The sequence below is a fragment of the Balaenoptera musculus genome, chromosome 1, assembly GCF_009873245.2.
Source record: "Balaenoptera musculus isolate JJ_BM4_2016_0621 chromosome 1, mBalMus1.pri.v3, whole genome shotgun sequence".
Lineage (NCBI taxonomy): Eukaryota > Metazoa > Chordata > Mammalia > Artiodactyla > Balaenopteridae > Balaenoptera > Balaenoptera musculus.
The window spans coordinates 134833356-134848195 of record NC_045785.1 but is presented as its reverse complement, the minus strand read 5'-3'; the positions used below and the strand labels follow the sequence as shown (position 1 = coordinate 134848195).

At 35.0% G+C, this 14840-nt stretch overlaps 1 protein-coding gene across 3 annotated transcripts in view; it reads right to left on the bottom strand.

Annotated features, from left to right (window-relative positions):
* The window catches only part of TDRD5 (tudor domain containing 5), a 95244-nt gene that overhangs the window by 41543 nt on the left and 38861 nt on the right, over window positions 1-14840 (bottom strand). For all 3 annotated transcript variants that reach the window (XM_036864700.1, XM_036864708.1, XM_036864718.1), the window contains exons 7-9: window positions 4329-4482; window positions 2146-2354; window positions 408-625 (exon numbers count right to left, since the gene is read on the bottom strand). In XM_036864700.1, coding sequence (XP_036720595.1) covers window positions 408-625; window positions 2146-2354; window positions 4329-4482 — 581 coding nt within the window. The remainder of the gene's footprint in view (window positions 1-407; window positions 626-2145; window positions 2355-4328; window positions 4483-14840) is intronic.

The following is a 14840-nucleotide window of genomic DNA, read 5'->3' as shown; positions in this document are numbered from 1 at the left end:
AAAATACTCCTTTTCCCAATTATGTATCTGTCAGAGGCCAGATGTTTTCATGTACTTCCACCAAAATAATGTATTTCAAGAAATTAAAGACAGAAGCAGATACTGAAATCCAACTTTCTTCTAGTAAGCCGGATATTAGAGATCTGCAAAAATGTAAAACAGTGCACTCTTCTAATTTTCATAAAAGTTATTTTTCATCAAATGTTATTTATATTCATAAAAATGAATTTATCATTATTTTTAAACAATATTTTAAATTTTTTACAGTTTTAATTTCTATATGATAAATATTGATAAACAAAAGTTCTCTTGGGTCCTTAATTTTTAAGAGCCCTGAGACCAAAATGTTTGAGAACTGACTTAGAATGAGATACATGAAAAATACATTGAAAACAACAGATTCCTACCGCATTTCAATCATCATGTCTTCAAGTAACTCTGATGAATCCCTGCTATAGATTCGGATGTAGAATTGACTAGGAGAGATGATATACTCCACAAAGACCCCCACGAGGGTACTGGTACCTAATGGGGGTAGTTTGCATAATTTCTTGTCCCGTACAGCGTCAGGTGGGATATCATGATTTGCCATTGCCAAGTTGAGCTGTGATTTAATTTCTACTTGCTACAAGTTAAAAAAAAATCAAAGAAACCACTATAAATCTTTGAGTAACATTTCAAACTCTATGACAACGTTTCTTAAAATATATTTCATGAGTCACCTTTATCAGAATCACCTGGCAAATTATAAAAATGAAAATTCTTAGGCTTTAGCCCAGACTCACTCACTAGAAGTGAGGCCCACAATTATGCCTTTAAAAAAATTCCCTAGGTGATCCTTACCTACATTAAAATATTAAAAGTACTGTCTTACGATATTAGGTAAAGAGTGAAAAGTGTGTCACACAACTGCCCTATGTAAAATTGAAAACATCGTACTTCAAATACTTAGGCTGAACTAAGAGTCTCATCCTACCCAATTCTACCAACAAAGGCAACTTTAAAGAATGGATTTAAAAAAAAAAAAAAAAAGAATGGATTAAATTTCAGGGCTTCCCTGGTGGCACAGTGGTTAAGAATTTGCCTGCCATTGCAGGGGACACGGGTTCAAGCCCTGGTCCGGGAAGATCTAACATGCCGCGGAGCAACTAAGCCCTTGCGCCACAACTAATACTTAATACTTTTAAGTACTTAATACTTTTAAGGCTTAATACTGAGCCTGCGCTCTAGAGCCTGTGAGCCACAACTACTGAGCCCACGTGCCACAACTACTGAAGCCCGCGTGCCTAGAGCCTGTGCTCCGCAACAAGAAAAGCCACTGCAAAGAGAAGCCCACGCACTGCAACGAAAAGTAGCCCCCGCTCGCCGCAACTAGAGAAAGCCCGCACGCAGTGACGAAGACCCAACACAGCCAAAAAAAAAACAAAATAATTAAAATTTAAAAAAAAAGAATGGATTAAATTTCAGACTAGTCTTCCGATCAAAAATACGGTTTCTCAAACACTCTCATTCTCAAATATATTATGTTCCTTCAGGCCTTTCTATTGTCCTCTAGAAAATATAGCGGGCTCTCCAAACAAAATGTTTTCCTTCCATGAAAGAAGCCAGGTGTAAAGGGCAGAAGGCAAGAAGAGTAAGCAATTAATTCCTTAGTAACTACAAAATAAGTAATAGGAGACGAGAATACAAAAAGGGAGAAGTGTGTGTGGAGATATAATAAGGAGAAAAACAATAAAAACACCCTCTAACTGAGGCTAGGTGCAGGGGCAACCTGCAGCACTGCTGAGGCATACGGCTACAACAGAGCTCCTCAATTCTTCCCTCAAAAGCCCTGGAGGGTGGTGAAGCCTACTGAAACACATGGACAGAGAATCAGCAATGTTATCCTGAAACAACTGTCAAATCTTCGAAGCCAACTGAAAAGCCTGAAATGAGACTCAAGAAAAGCTAGTTATACAAAAGGCTGAAAACCAGAATAAATGCTGCATAAGGTGACTTCAGACCAAAGTTCTGGTCTAGCCTAAGAAATCATACATCTAGAAATAAGACTTTTCTCAAACAGAATTTTTGTGTAAAGAAACATTCATTCAGTTACTTTCCATAATGCTGAATCTCCAGGGCACAAAGCCATCAAACCTTACTCACCAGCTGTAAAGGCTTTACCACCAGATTAGGCTTCTTGCAAATCTTCTGTTCTGGCTCTTTGTGGTTTTTTGAAGGGTAATCCCGTGTAGTCTCCTTGATAACAGTAGTAGACAGTGAATTTCTAGGAGGACTGGACACACAAGCTTTGGCTTCTATTTTCTTATCTGATTGAACTAAACATGAATTTCTGACTGATGACACAGCTCCATCTGAAATGACCAATAGAGGAGCCTATGTATATCTATTAAAATAATTTGGAAACTGTTACTAAGCACATTCTATGTGCCAGGCACTGGGCAGATAATGATAGATGAGAGATATGAACCTGTCTTTGCAGACCTTTCAGTATGGAGAGATGTAAGGGAAGTTCCAGATAGGAAAAAATCTTACGTTATTTATGTTGGGGGGGGGGGGCAAGTCTGATAAGGTTTTTTTAACTTTGGTGAAAGGTTTTATTTTACAACATCCTGATTTCAATTTATTTCTTGTTCAGCTTTAGTTGTGAACATTCATTGTTGCTTAATGTACAACGTATGTGACTACTTAATAGTCCATAATACAATGCCTTAATTTTTAGGGAATTCCCAAACCAATCACATATTTTGACCATACAACCATACAAATTTACATGTGTATGATGATTATAGGAGGCTGACACATTAAAACAGACCCCAGATAGACATAAGACCATAGTGGCTCCTAAAGAAATAAACTAGTAACTGTACAAAGATGTAGGTACAAGAATATTTATCACTGTATTTTTTATAATGATAAAAATATGGATACTCTCTACATGTCCATTGACAGGAGACTGGTTAAATAAACTATAATACAGTTACATAAAATAATTATATGTAGTCAAAAAGGAAGAAATAAACTTGTATATGCTGTTATAGAATATTACCTCTATGAAGTATAAAAAGCAAGGACTTATATAATGTTTATACAATACTGTTTTGTGGAAGAAAATTATACATATGATAAATAATTATAGAGAAGAGGTCCAGAGAAAAACCACTAAAACTATTACTACTAGTTACTACCTCTGCATTGCTGGAATTGTTTAAACAAGCAAATACTGCTTTTGTAATTTTTTCTAAGTGCAGCTAGGCTCACATATACATTTTTAAAAGTCTGGAAGGCTATATAAAAATTCTAATGGCATTTTTGGTGGGAGTAAAATGAAGAGAAATATTCACTTTCAACTTTTTACTCATCTGTGCTATCTGAATTTTTTAGAATGAATGTAAGTTATTTTAATCAGAAAAATCAACAAAGATACATTTACATTTTGTAAAAAAAACACACAGCTGTCCACTATAGCCACTTGTAGAAACTTATAAAAATATAAGTATCATATTGTACTATAGATGGCAAGACATTACCATTAAGGGAACTGAGGAAGGAGTACATGGGATCTCTCTGTATTCGTTCTTAATAACTGCAAGTGAACCTACAATAACCTCAATAAAAATTTCAAAAGAAAAAAACCACTAAGCCAAACAAAAACAAAAGTCAAGTGCCCTAAATGCAATGTGATATCCTGGAGTAGATCCAGAAACAGAAAAAGAACAAAACTGATAAAATCGGAATAGAATCTGGAGTTTAGTAAATAGCAATGTACCAATGTTAATTTCTTAGTTTTGATAAATATATCATGGTAATGTAAGATGTTAAAATTAGAGGGAAACTGGAGGAAGGGCATATGAGAACTCTGTACTATCTTTGCAACTTTTCTATAAACCTAAAATTATCTCAAAATAAAATGTTATTTTTTTTTAATTACAACTGCTGAGTCTCAATGCACACCCATTTATTCTGAACGTCCATGTATTTCTAAGAACCTCCATATATTTCTAAACAGAGTTAAGAACCACTGAACTATCTAGTGCTTCCCCCTCAGAACACCATTTCAGGAAATTTATTTCTTCAGAATTATTAAAAAATCTGGACAATGAAGAAAGTAAACTTAAAAAACTCAGATTTTAATACAGTAACCTCATTGCAACATATATCACCAGAAAGGAGGTCATTATATACAAAACATTTTCAAGGCTAATGTGTGATCTGTTTGGTTGATGTGGTTACAATAACGCCTACTTACATAACCAGTGCTCTCTTTTTCCTTGTTCTTACAGAGACAATTAAAAATCAGGTTTGCATCATATTGTAATTCAACTCACCAGGTGGTAGAGGCTTCATATCAGCATCAAACACCAGCAAGTCTTGTTCTCCTTCCCTGAACTCAACATGGAGAATGTCACTAAGAGCTCCAACAAGCTCGGTCGCATTTAAGAAGCCCAGTTTTTTGGGTGAAAGTTGCTCTTTAAAAATTACCTGTCACCAAAACAAAACCAAAAACAAAAAAAAAACCAAAACAATAATATAACATATACAGGTGCCCATGGACAATGCTTTAATTTGGACTTAGCCAAACTAAATTTGTAAGGGTGAGTTAACTCAGGCATTACAACAAACCCTTGCTTCCATGCAAGTGTAATACAAACCAAGAGACCTATAATCCCTCACCATAAACTTCTAGGCCAACTTCAAGTTCCTTTTAGAGCATATGTTAAATTGAAAAGAAAATTAAGGGACATTTTTACCTCTCATTTTTCACAATGTCTGATTATAAAGCAAAAAGTCTTTTTTAAAAAAGAGGGGAACACACAAAATACAAAAATCATAATAAAACTTGATATTTCTCTATTTTCAGAGAAAGAATATTCACTACCACTTTCCACATGCAATAAAATACTATTTTTAAACATTTCCTTAAAAATTTTGTTTATTATTTCACCCTGGAAGTTGGGATAAATAGGCAGGTGTCAATGTATTTCCTATAACTGTCTGATTTTCTCACCTTGGAAAAGAAGAAGAACTATACCAAATACAGATAGAAGAGAATATATATAAGATAGATAACAAATATGTTTGGTTTAAACTGCACAGTGAATTGGTAAGTTTGCCCTTGTTAATAAAGACGTCCCATTAAAATGTCTGAATTCTTAAACTTTTGTCTCCATAACCAAGGCAAAGCAGTTGTTGAGCTAACCGTAGTTCTTGCTCTCTTCCTCTTGACTAGGTGTTAGTAGGAAATAAATCCCTGCTCTAACTTAATCACCTTGGGGAAGATCAACAGGAACACAGAAGGCAAACAGTTCTAAAGGACTGACCCTTGACAAAGGGTGGGATTTCTGCAGTGCATACTTCTTGTTGGTGTAATGCTCTGAGACCCAACTCAACTCTTTACTGACTGCTCCCAGGACACTTGTAAAAACGGGGCCCAGCGTCAGTCAAGTCACGGTTTAAAAGGGTCATTAGTATCACATCTATAGCCAATCACAGATATCCCAAAAAGAACTGGTAGAGGACAGAAGAAGCGTGGTGGTGAGTTAGATTTGGTACTTCTACTTACTTCTTTGTACATTACACATTATGACTTCTTTTCTTTTTATGTTCATTACTCTCTAATGGTTTCTTTACCTTCTCGGTAAGTGCCCAGTACTATGATGTGCAATTCAGCTGAACACACGACTAGGTTGGGAAGGATTCTTTTTAATGTAAGTTATCAATTTTTTGAATAAGTGATATTCAGAAGTTTTAAAAAGGTACACAGCAAAAACTAAGTCTCCAGCCCACTCCCATCCCTCAGTTGACCAGGAGATCACGTCCTTGGAGGTAACCATTACTACCAGTTTCTTGTGCAAACCATCACCAGCAGATTCTTGTGAATCTTTCCAGAAACTGTCAAAACTTGAACATGCATCATGCTTCAACATAATAGATTACACCTGTTGTATTTTTAATGAGTTAATACGGAGGTAATTCCAAATCCTTATATGAAACACAGTTGAGTAATCCTATCTCAGAAGCAGTTTCTTTTAGTAAGTTAGTTTGGTCCATCCATTGATATGTCAGATACACTGCCCTAGGTCCTTTGTTATGTTATCTTCTTTATATACTCCCAACCATAAGCAAGAAAGTAATTGGTGTATTTCTACTCCCACTCTCTTACTTCTCTTCCATCTCCAATCCATTTTGGTTGTTTTATTTTTTCCTTAGAGTTTATATTTATGCCTTCAAATATATGTATATATCCTATTACATGATTTCATTTCCTCATGGAGTAGATTTTGTAGATGATACACTCGTAGTGCAAACACTTTATTTTCTGCAAATTGGCAGCTGGACCCAGTGGCTTGATCAGACTCATGCTCCACCCCTATGACAACACTATTAGTGATGCCATGTTCTAAAAAGAGGTACATATAATGTCTGGTTGTCTTTTTTTTTTTTTTTCTTGGTGTTGTTAGGAGCCATTACTGGTCAATGCCTGATCTACTATTTTACTGAGAGGCTTAACATAGTGATATTCTAATTCTATAAATTCTTTTTTGTTATTTAGTTGGAATATTTTATAGAGATATGCTCCCCTCATCTGCTATTTGGTTACACAGTCCTACCAGTTCATTCAGGAAAGTGAGGTAAGTGACTGGCTCTTTCTCTTTATTTACCATTTTCTAAGGTAATGAATTGGTTCTCTATCATCTTCCATGATAACCAATTAGTTTTTAATATCATATGAACTCATAGAATTAAACATATTTGATGGGCTTCAAACCACTGCAATTATTATCCTTATTGAAACCTGAAGTAACACTTCACATGGATTCCTAAGCCCTTCTAATGTGAACCTAGTCTTTAATAGTCCTTGCTGGTCTGGAATGGTAAGATGTTCCAGGTTCAATTTATGCAATTAGAAATCCTTGTACATACAATTAAAATTATCTCATAATTACCCCCATATATCCCATAATTATTAATATGCTCTATATCAGGGGTGCCCAACCCCCGGATGGCATACTGGTACTGGTCCACGGCCTGTTAGAACAGGGCCGCACAGCAGGAGGTTAGCAGCGGGCAAGCGAACGAAGCTTCATCTGCTGCTCCCCACTGCTCACATTACCGCCTGAACCATGCCCACTCTCCATCTGTGGAAAAACTGTCTTCCACAAAACTGGTCCTTGGTGCCAAAAAGGTTGGGGACTGCTGCTCTATATCACATTACTCAATAGTCTCAAAAAAAACAGTACTCACATTACCATCACCAGTATAATTAATAAAAGCAGTTAACATTTTTTTCCTATGCTCACCCCTTCTCTTTCTACCATTTTGTGTAATTGTCCTTTATATTGTCAGAGTATATAGCCATTATATACTATATTCTCTTCTTTCTAACCCTCATTTGGTCTTAGTTTTATAAGTGGCGCTCACGTTCAGTTCTTTTGTTGCTGTCCCTCAAGTGATTTTGGTTACCTGAAGTTCATTCTTCAGTAGACTCCGTGAGGTCTCATGGGAACAATGGTTCTTGAATTCTTGCATGGCAGCAATAGCTTGTCTAGTTCTGTATAGTTGAAAGTCAATTTTGCTAGCCATAAAATCCTTGGCTCACATTTTTTTTTCCTTGAGTGTTTAAAATATGTTATTTTTTAAACCCCTTTTCTTCTAAACATGAGAATGTTTAGAAGAACACTGAAAATGTTCTATAACCTAATTTTGTCTCCTTTATAAGTCACTTGTTCATTTGTTCAAAGGATTATTTTTTTCTTTAAGTCCAATAATTCGGTGTTTGTCATTCTGGGTTGATATTCTCAGGTATGCTGTGTGTTCTTTCAATATATAATTTCAAGTCTTCTATTTCAGTAAAGTTCACTCAAATTATAGTTTTCAATATTTGTTCTGTTCCATCATTGGTTTTATTTCATACGTTGGCTCTTCTCTGCCTGTTTTCAATGCCTGTTACTTTCGCTTCAATCTTTCTTGTTCATTTTTTCCTAGTATTTTCTTATGAAAATTTTTAAACACAGGAAAAGGTGAAAGACTTGGACAGTGAACATCCGCCACCTAGATTATATAATTATTAGTATTCTGCTATATTTCCTTTATCATCTATATAGCCATCTACCTACCAAACCATCTTACCTTTTTTAAGCATTTCAACACGAGCTGCAGACATCAGTACCCTTTACCCCAAAATATGTCAGTATGCACATAATTAACTGAGTTCAATATCTGTTGGTTTTTTAAACATAAAATTTACATACACTGAAATGTATAAAACTTAAGTTTATCATTCAATTAGCTTTGATAAATGCACACTGTGTGCTGCAAACTCATATTTAAGATATAAAACATTTCCATCACTCAGCAAGTTCTTTCTTTCCCAGAGAAAAACAACTCTCTTTTTCCACCATAAATTAGCTTTGGCTATCCTAGCAATTCAAATAGAAGGTATCCTACACTGTATACTCTTCTGTTCAGCAGCAAGCGTTTCTCAAATTCATCCATGTTGATTCATCTATCAGTAGTTGATTTATTTTTAATGCTGAATAGTATTTCATTGTAAGAATATACCACAATTTCTTTATTCATTTTCATACTAATGAATAATAGAGTTTTCTCCAGTTGTGGCTATTAAGCATAAAGCTGTTACAAATATTATTGTACAAGTCTTTTGGGGGGACATAGGCTTTGATTTCTCTTGAATTAATAATTCTGGATCAAAGAGTATAATTCTGGATCAAAGAGTAAATATACATTTATTTTATAACAAACTGTCAGAACATTTTCCAAAGTAGTACCATTTTATACTTGAACCAAAAATGTATGAGTTTACTAGCATTTGTGTTTATTAATCACTCATACATCTACACTTGTGAAGTGTCTGTTCAAACCTTTTTTTTTTTTTTTTTTTTTAATTTTTTTTTTTTTTTTTTTAATGCTATTCTTGTCTGCTTACATTCTTTTTATTTATGTATGTATGTATGGCTGTGTTGGGTCTTCGTTTCTGTGCGAGGGCTTTCTCTAGTTGTGGCAAGCGGGGGCCACTCTTCATCGCGGTGCGGGGGCCACTCTTCATCGCGGTGCGCGGGCCTCTCACTATCGCGGCCTCTCTTGTTGCGGAGCACAGGCTCCAGACGCGCAGGCTCAGTAATTGTGGCTCACGGGCCGAGTTGCTCCGCGGCATGTGGGATCTTCCCAGACCAGGGCTCGAACCCGTGTCCCCTGCATTGGCAGGCAGATTCTCAACCACTGCGCCACCAGGGAAGCCCTCAAACCTTTTTTTAATGGAGTTGTTCGGCTTTCTGTAATGGAGATATAGAAGGTTCTCTATGTATTCTGGATATGAGTCCTTTTTCAGATGTATGATTGTAAATATTTCTTCCCAGTCTGTGGTCTGCCTTTTAATTTTTAAATGGAGTCTCCTAAATAGTAAAATTTTGATAAAGTCTCATTATCAATTTTCTTTTAAATGATTATTGCTTTCTATGTCCTAAGAAACTCTTAAATATCCCCAGATTGTAAATAAAGTTTTCTTCTAGAAGCTTTAATTTTGAATTTTTCCCATTTATGTCTATGATATATCCCTAATTTTGTACATGGTGTGAGGTTGGGGTTGAGATTTATTTTTTTCCCACATAAGTAGTTGTTCCACCATCATTTGTTGAAAAGATTTTCCTGTCCCCATTGAATTCCTTTGGCATCTCCATCAAAAATCACTTGAGTGCATAAGAACTGAACTCCTTATGTACTCTCATATATAACAAACTTATGGATTTGTCAGTATTTACAAATAGCCTACAAGAATTATGATGGGGACAATACTGAATCTATAGGTTAATAACAATACTAAGCTTCTTACCCATGAATGTTACAGCTCTCCATTTAGTCTTCTTTAATTTCTCTCAGCAACGTTAGTATTTTTCAGTACAGGTGTCTTATGTTTCTTTGTTAGACTTATTTTCAAGTAATTTGACACTATTGTAAATAGAATTTTAAAAATTTCATTTTCCAATTGTTTGCTGCCTCCATATGGAAATATAACAGATTTTTATATTAATCTATATTATATTATTTTTATTATTAATCCATATAATATACAACTTTTTTATATTAACTTTGGCCTTAATAAATTCACTTATTTGTTCTAATAGCTTTTCATGGATTCCTTAGTACATTCTATGTAGGCAATCATGTTTTCTACAAATAATGACAGTTTCACTACTTCAAGTTTTTGTGCCTATTTTTTTCTTATTTTATTACATTGTCTAGGACCTCCAGTACAATACTGAATTAAAGCCGTGCGAATGGACATGGTAGCCCTGATTTTAGGGGGAAAGTGTCCAGTGTTTTACTATTAAGTATGACAAGTATAGGTTTTTCATAGCTATCCTTTACCAGGTTGAGGAAGTTCTATTCTATTCCTATTTTTCTGAGAGTTTTGATTACAAATGGGTATTAAATTTTGGTAATTCTTTTTCTGCATCTAAAATGATCATATGATTTTCTTCCTTATTCTGTTAACATGGTGAATTATGTTAATTCCTTTTGAAATGTTACTCCAACCTTGTATTGCTGGGGGAAAATACCCTCTTGTTCACATATTGCTGGATTCAATTTACTATTATTTTGTAATATTTTTTATCCTATGTTATGATAAACATGATCTAATTGGGTTTTTTTGTAATGTCTATGTCAAGTTTTGGTAGCAGGATAATGTATTCATAGAAAATACTCCCCAACTCATTCTATTTTATGAAAGAAACAATGTATGATTAATATAATTTCCTCCTTAAAAGTTTGACAGAATTCACCAATAAAACCATATGGGCCTGGAGTTTTTTCTTCTTCTCCCTTCTTTTGTGGAGAGGTATTTTGCTTTCTTTTGTTTTTTGTTTTTTTTTTTAAATTTTCGTTGTGTTATTTTTTTTTTTTTAATTATTTATTTATTTATTTATTTATTTTTGGCTGTGTTGGGTCTTCGTTTCTGTGCGAGGGCTTTCTCCAGTTGCGGCAAGCGGGGGCCGCTCTTCATCGCGGTGCGCGGGCCTCTCACTATCGCGGCCTCTCTTGTTGCGGAGCACAGGCTCCAGACGCGCAGGCTCAGTAGCTGTGGCTCACGGGCCCAGCTGCTCTGCGGCATGTGGGATCTTCCCAGACCAGGGCTCGAACCCGTGTCCCCTGCATTGGCAGGCAGACTCTCAACCACTGCGCCACCAGGGAAGCCCTGTTTTTTTTAAATAACAAAAATCCATTTCCTGATACTTACAGGGATATTCAGATTTTCTATTTCATCTTGCCTCAGTTGGGTAATTTGTGTCTTTTGAGGAATTTGTCCATTCCATCTAAGTTGTCAAATGATAGGCACAGTTGTTCATAATATTTCCTTATTGTCCTTTTAGTATCTGTAGAATTTATAACGATATAACCTCTTTCCTGAAATTGGTGTTTGTGTCCTCTCTTTTTTTTAATTTAACTAGTTAATGGTTTATCAATTTTGGTGATCTTACAAAGAATCAATATTTGGCCTTGTTAATTGTTGCTATTTTATTAATGTCTATTCTTTTTTTTTTTTTTAATGCTATTCTTGTCTGCTTACATTCTTTTTATGTATGTATGTATGTATGTATGTATGGCTGTGTTGGGTCTTCATTTCTGTGCAAGGGCTTTCTCTAGTTGTGGCAAGCGGGGGCCACTCTTCATCACGGTGCGCGGGCCTCTCACTGTCGCGGCCTCTCGTTGCCGAGCACAGGCTCCAGACGCGCAGGCTCAGTAATTGTGGCTCACGGGCCGAGCTGCTCCGCGGCATGTGGGATTTTCCCAGGCCAGGGCTCGAACCCGCGTCCCCTGCATTGGCAGGCAGATTCTCAACCACTGCGCCACCAGGGAAGCCCTTAATGTCTATTCTTGATTTTATTATTTGTTTTCTCCTACTATTTTGACTTTACTTTGCTCCTCCCTTTTCTAGACTTCTTAAGTAGACCTTCAGGTCAATGATGATTTTATATCTTTCTTTTCTTCTAATTTAGGCATTTTAGAGCTACAAATTTCTCTTTGAGCACTGTTTTAGCTACATCTCACAATTTTTGACATGTTATATTTTCATTTTCAATTGGAAATATTTTCAAATTTCCCTTGTGATTCTGTCTTTAATAAGTTATTTAGCTACATTCAATATCCTGTAATAAACCATAATGCAAAAGAGTATGAAAAAGTACATATATGTATAACTGAATGACTTTGCTGTACACCCAGACACTAACACAACATTGTAAATCAACTATACTTCAATTTTAAAAAATAAGTTATTTAGAAGAGAACTGTTTAATTTCCAAATTATCTGGAGGGTTAATTCTTAAGTAATTCATTGTATTGATTTGTAATTTAATTCCATCTTAAAGAACGTACTCTGTAAGATTTCAGTATTTTGAAATTTGTTGAGACTTATTCCATGGCCAACTACATGGTCCATCCTGGCAAATGTTCCATGTGTACTTGAACAGAATGTGTATTCTGCAGTTGTTGGGTACAGTGTTCTATAAAAGTCAAACAGATCATGATGGTAGACAGTGTGGTTCAGATTTTCTATGTCCTTATTCATTTTTTTGACTATTTTATTAAATGCCAGAAAGAGAAAACCCCTATAATTGTGGAGTTAACTCATAATTAATTCTGTCAATTTTTAGATCATTTATCTTAAAGCATTATTAGGTGAATACACATTTGACTGTTGTGTCTTCCTAATTAACCGTTTATCCTTATGAAATATCCCTCTATCTCCGATAATACACTTTGCCTAGAATTCTGACTTTACCTGATTTTTTTAGTCACTTCAATTCTTTTATGCTTACTGTATGTATGTATGATATATCTTTTTCATCTTTTACTTTCAACCAATCTGTATCTTTTTACTAACAATGTATTTCATGTGGACAGCATTTAGTTGCATCTTTCTTTTTCATTCCATTTCATAACTTCATTAATTGTAATATATACTCCACTACATTCCTGAAATTATTAATATAATTGGACTTACAGATACCATTTTTTAAATTGAAGTATAGTTGGTTTACAATGTTGTGTTAGTTTCAGGTGTACAGCAAAATGATTCAGTTTATATACATATATATTTTTCAGATTCTTTTCCTTATAGGTTATTACAAGATATTGAATATAGTTTCCTGTGCTATACAGTAGGTCCTTGTTGTTTACCTATTTTATATATATTAGTGTGTGTCTGTTAATCCCAAACCCCTAATTTATCCCTCCCTCCCTTTCCCCTTTGTTAATCATAGTTTGTTTTCTATGTCTGCGAGTCTGTTTCTGATTTGTAAATAAGTTCATTTGTATCATTCTTTAGATCCCACATATAAGTGTTATCATACGATATTTGTCTTTCTCTGACTTACTTCACTTGGTATGATAACCTCCAGGTCCATCCATGTTACTGCAAATGGCATTATTTCGTTCTTTTTTATGGCTGAGTAATATTCCATTGTATATATATACCACATCTTCTTTATTCATCTGTTGATGGACACTTAGGTTGCTTCCATGTCTTGGCTATTGTAAACAGTGCTACAATGAACACTGGGGTGCATCTATCTTTTTGAATTATGATTTTCTCCAGATATATGCCCAGGAGTGGGATTGCTGGGTCATATGGTAGCTCCATTTTTAGTTTTTTAAGGAACCTCCATACTGTTTCTCAATAGCGGCTGCACCATTTTACATTCCCACCAACAATGCAGAGTGTTACCTTTTCTCCACACCCTCTCCAGCATTTATTTGTAGACTTTTTGATGATCGCCATTCTGACTGGTGTGAGGTGATCCCTTATTGCATTTGCATTCTCTAATAATTAGCAATGTTGAGCATCTTTTCATGTGTCTGTTGGCCCTCTGTATGTCTTCTTTGGAGAAATGTCTATTTAGGTTTTCTGCCCATTTTTTGATTGGGTTGTTTTTTTTTTATAATGAGCTGTATGAGCTGTTTGTGTATTTTGGAAACTGAGCTCTTGTTGTTCACATTGTTTGCAAATATTTTCTCCTATACAGCTAACATTTTTGCTATTTAATTTCTGCTAATCCCATTTGTATTTTGTTTCTCTCAAACTTTGTTCCTTTGTTGTCCTTCAAGCAAAACAGCTGAACAGTAAACCCCGTCTTCCTTTGAGTTTACTGAGTATTTTTATACAATTCCATTTTAATTTATCTATTGGCTTTATAGCTATAACTCTGCATTATTTATTGTTCTATACATCCTTAACTTTTCAGTCTTACTGTACTACTTCACATAAAACACAAGAACCTTGCAAACTATAGTTCCATGTACTGCCCCTCCACTCATTATGCCGTGGTTTTCACAAATATTACGTCTACATGTTACAAACCCAATTATACAGTGTTATAATTTTTGCTTTAAACAGTCATATACTTAATTGATTTTTTAAAAAGTCTTTGATATATACCCACACATTTACCATTTCCTGTGCTCTTCAATCCTTCCTATAGATTCAAGTACAATCTGGCATCATTTCCTTCAGCCTGAAGAATATTCTTTAGAATTGCCTATAATGCAGGGCTGCTTACAATTAATTACCCACTTTTGATGATCTGAAAATACCTCTACTTTACCTTCATTCTTCAAAGTTCTTGAAAGATACTACCAAGATACTATACTACTGGAAATAAAAAATTGGGCAAAGAGTGGGGTTTTTTTGAAAACTTTAAAGATGTCATTCCACTGTCTTCTAGCCTTTACTGTTCCTAATGAGAGGTCAGCCATCATATTTAACATTGTTCCCCTCTATGGCAATGTGTCATTTTTCTTTAGTTGCATGATTTTCTAAT